Genomic DNA, 4006 nt, shown 5'->3' with positions numbered 1-4006 from the left:
GTGTTCAACATAACACACTGATGATTAACTTGTATATTTCAAGTCAGAGAATGGATGTCATACCATAATTAACTAGCGAATACAGTGTTCAACATAACACACTGATGATTAACTTGTATATTTCAAGTCAGAGAATGGATGTCATACCATAATTCACTAGCGAATACAGTGTTCAACATAACACACTGATGATTAACTTGTATATTTCAAGTCAGAGAATGGATGTCATACCATAATTAACTAGCGAATACAGTGTTCAACATAACACACTGATGATTAACTTGTATATTTCAAGTCAGGGAATGGATGTCATATCATAATTAACATATCATAAATAACTAACAGCTATAATACCCCCATTTATATATATTCCACTAAGGGAACAGCTCCTATGATTATATTCTATATTTCAAGTTTAACAATATGTGATAGGCCAATGATGATATTTCATATACTGGTATAATAAACTATGCATATCTCTTTGAGACGACTTTAATATTAATCTGTAAACAGAGGCTAATCTTATGATTCACAGATTTAAAGTCGATAGTACCACCTCAAACAACATCTTTTTTGTCAATCGGTGAATGAGTTTCAGAGCAACATACAAGTCTCTTTGATTAAATATAATATTTTTCCTTTAGTTTTATCTATAATAAGGGTACATAAATACAGGAAGCACTGCCCTTGTTACTTGATAAGTAAACAATTTATTTTCTTTAAGATTGAGAATAGTCTAAAAAACTTTGAGATTTTTACAACACAAATCACATGAATCAGATCTTTACAAAATCCTAAGTAAATAAAAATATTATGCTCTGAAATAATTGCAAACTTAATTTAGCAAGAACATGTTACATAATTGTTGTTACTGAAAACAAGTGCTTTTTTAGACGTAAACACGTCATGAAATTTCCATATATTATTTATGTTGCTGTACATTATAAAAAGTTACCTTGCCCTGCCGAAGCCATTCAACTTTAGGCTCAGGATCTCCAACAATGACACATTTTAGAATAAGTGGTTCTCCATCTCTAATCTTCAAATCTTGTAGTCCTTGTTTGAAAGATGGAGGTGTCATAGCTTTGTCTTCGGGAACTTTGAAAAAAAAAATCCTTTATTTTAACAGTCCTATTTTATCTTCAAGAAGAACACAAACAATCCCAATACACCAGACTCATATATAGTTCTACAGTACCCTCTGGAATGTTCACAAACAAAACATAATCTTGCCTTACCCATACACAAACAAAACATAATCTTGCCTTACCCATACACAAACAATCCCAATACACCAGGCTCATATATAGTTCTACATTACCTTCTGGAATGTACACAAACAAAACATAATCTTGCCTTACCCATACACAAACAATCCTAATACACCAGGCACATATATAGTTCTACATTACCCTCTGAAATGTACACAAACAAAACATAATCTTGCCTTACCTATACACAAACAAAACACAGTTTTAGTTTACCTTCAGAAATGGATATACATATACAAACAATACCAGTTCAACAGACTGATAATCTTAGTTCATCTTTATAAATTTATACATACAAAACCACATCACTAGTTTACCATCAGAAATGAATAAAAACAAAACCAAATCACCTGACTCATAGTCTCAGCTTACTTTCAAGAATTTATACAAACACTACCAGTTCAGGAGACTGATAGTATTAGTTTACTACCAGGAATGTATACAAACACTACCAGTTCAGGAGACTGATAGTATTAGTTTACTACCAGGAATGTATACAAACACTACCAGTTCAGCAGGCTGATAGTATTAGTTTACTACCAGGAATGTATACAAACACTACCAGTTCAGCAGGCTGATAGTATTAGTTTACTACACTACCAGTTCAACAGGCTGATAGTATTAGTTTACAATCAGGAATGTATACAAACACTACCAGTTCAGCAGGCTGATAGTATTAGTTTACTTTCAAGAATGTATATAAACACTACCAGTTCAGCAGGCTGATAGTATTAGTTTACTACCAGGAATGTATACAAACACTACCAGTTCAGCAGGCTGATAGTATTAGTTTACTCTCAAGAATGTATACAACACTACCATTTCAACAGACTGATAGTATTAGTTTACTCTCAAGAATGTATATAAACACTACCAGTTTAGCAGGCTGATATTATTAGTTTAAGGGCTTCTTTACATCTGTTAGATTTAATATAACATTACATTATAGGACAACAAGGAATCTTTTGGTCCATCCAGTTTGTTCTATCCACTAAATTAAACCATAAAAACACCTCAAAGCCAGCCCTTATCATTCCTATATATTAATATAGCTGTTGTTGTTTTTGTGTCAAGTCTATCCTTAATAACTTTACTTTTTTCAAGACAATTAATTCACACATATACAGCATTTTCTAGCATTAAAATAAGAATATAATTCTAAACTTCCTTTATATACGGTGATTAAATTTTACAGAATAAACACATTAATATACTGCTCAGAAAAGAAAAAAAAACGATATTTAATACTTGTACCTTATTAAACTACAGAAAGTGTCAGGACTTATCAACTTTTGTCATTAACATCTAGAAAATTTGGCCGTGCTCTCTTTCGACTAACGTTCTCTCTTCGATGTAAAAATATGGGTTTAGGGAATATCAGTAGACATTACATTAAAATATGAAATATATCTTTTAAAAAGTAAATATCTTTTAATCATTAGAATATCGCTGACTTACAAAATGTTTAGAATAGTCTGTATCTCAGATTAGAATCTGACTGAGATCCTAACACAGCCATTGTTTATCTTGTAATTTAAAAACTTACTTTCCAGCTCTTTTGTTGCTGTCCGGGAACGCTGAGGGCTGGTGCCTTCTTTCTTTCCGTAAGCCTTCTGAGCACGTTTAGGAGACAACAGGAACTCTGAATCTGCGGAGAGTTTAGATGATGCAGCTGCTAGTGATTGAGCTGTAGTTGATTTACTACTGGACTTTAATGAGCTGTAAGATTGAGATGAATCCTGGGTTTTGGATGAGTAGGAATAATCAGATGACTTTTTCACCGAAGAGGAGTATTTGTCTGAATAATCTGATGTTCGACTGGTTGAAAAGTTGAAATCTTGTGAATAGTCATGTTTGTAATCTCGCTTATAAGTGTCACTAATAGAAGATGCAAAAGGAGCTTTGGTGGGTGTAGGTATACGTGGGGTTGTTGCTCCAGGAGAGACCACTACCGGAGACTGGGCTATTGATGGCCCTCTTCGATCTGTGACGAAGAGTATGCTCATCTAAGTTATCTTCAGATAATTGAGTGTTTACACAAAACTATGTTAAACTTAGTATATTCTATTTCACAAAAATCTCTTCAAAACCAATACTCAATTACCATCCTACAGTCACAAATTTAGTCCAAATATAATGTGCTACTATTAAACAACATACATACAATTACTGTTTCACACACCTTCAACAATAATGAAACATGTTGTCTCATCCTCTCCAAGTGAATTTACAGCACGGCAGGTGTACTTGCCAGCATCATCTACTGTACATGATGGTAATTCGAGAGACACCACAGAATCTGCAAAACCTATACTGTAGTCGTACTTGCTGAGTTCCTTGCCATTTTTGAACCACTTAATCTACGTAAGAAAAATGTTTCGAAATTACTACTTTCAAAAACGAAGAACTAGTTTATCTAACTTAATTGCACAAAACCAAGCTAAATTAATTTGTTAATATATATAAATACAATAGTTAATAAATCATGTTGCTGAGTTCCTTGCCATTTTTGAACCACTTAATCTACGTAAGAAAAATGTTTCGAAATTACTACTTTCAAAAACGAAGAACTAGTTTATCTAACTTAATTGCACAAAACCAAGCTAAATTAATTTGTTAATATATATAAATACAATAGTTAATAAATCATGTTGCTGAGTTCCTTGCCATTTTTGAACCACTTAATCTACGTAAGAAAAATGTTTCGAAATTACTACTTTCAAAAACGAAGAACT

The 4006-nt window shown here is 32.6% G+C and overlaps 1 protein-coding gene across 1 annotated transcript in view; it reads right to left on the bottom strand.

Annotated features, from left to right (window-relative positions):
- LOC106469892 (twitchin-like) overlaps window positions 1-4006 on the bottom strand; it is a gene marked incomplete at its 5' end in the record, with an annotated part of 114304 nt that overhangs the window by 13186 nt on the left and 97112 nt on the right. The window contains 3 exons of the mRNA XM_013930413.1: window positions 956-1098; window positions 2818-3255; window positions 3454-3631. Of these exons, the coding sequence (XP_013785867.1) occupies window positions 956-1098; window positions 2818-3255; window positions 3454-3631 (759 nt within the window). The remainder of the gene's footprint in view (window positions 1-955; window positions 1099-2817; window positions 3256-3453; window positions 3632-4006) is intronic.

The sequence above is a fragment of the Limulus polyphemus genome, unplaced genomic scaffold, assembly GCF_000517525.1.
Source record: "Limulus polyphemus unplaced genomic scaffold, Limulus_polyphemus-2.1.2 Scaffold3711, whole genome shotgun sequence".
Taxonomy (NCBI): Eukaryota; Metazoa; Arthropoda; class Merostomata; order Xiphosura; family Limulidae; genus Limulus; species Limulus polyphemus.
Note: the sequence above shows the minus strand (reverse complement) of the source record. Positions and strands in the feature narration are given on the sequence as shown.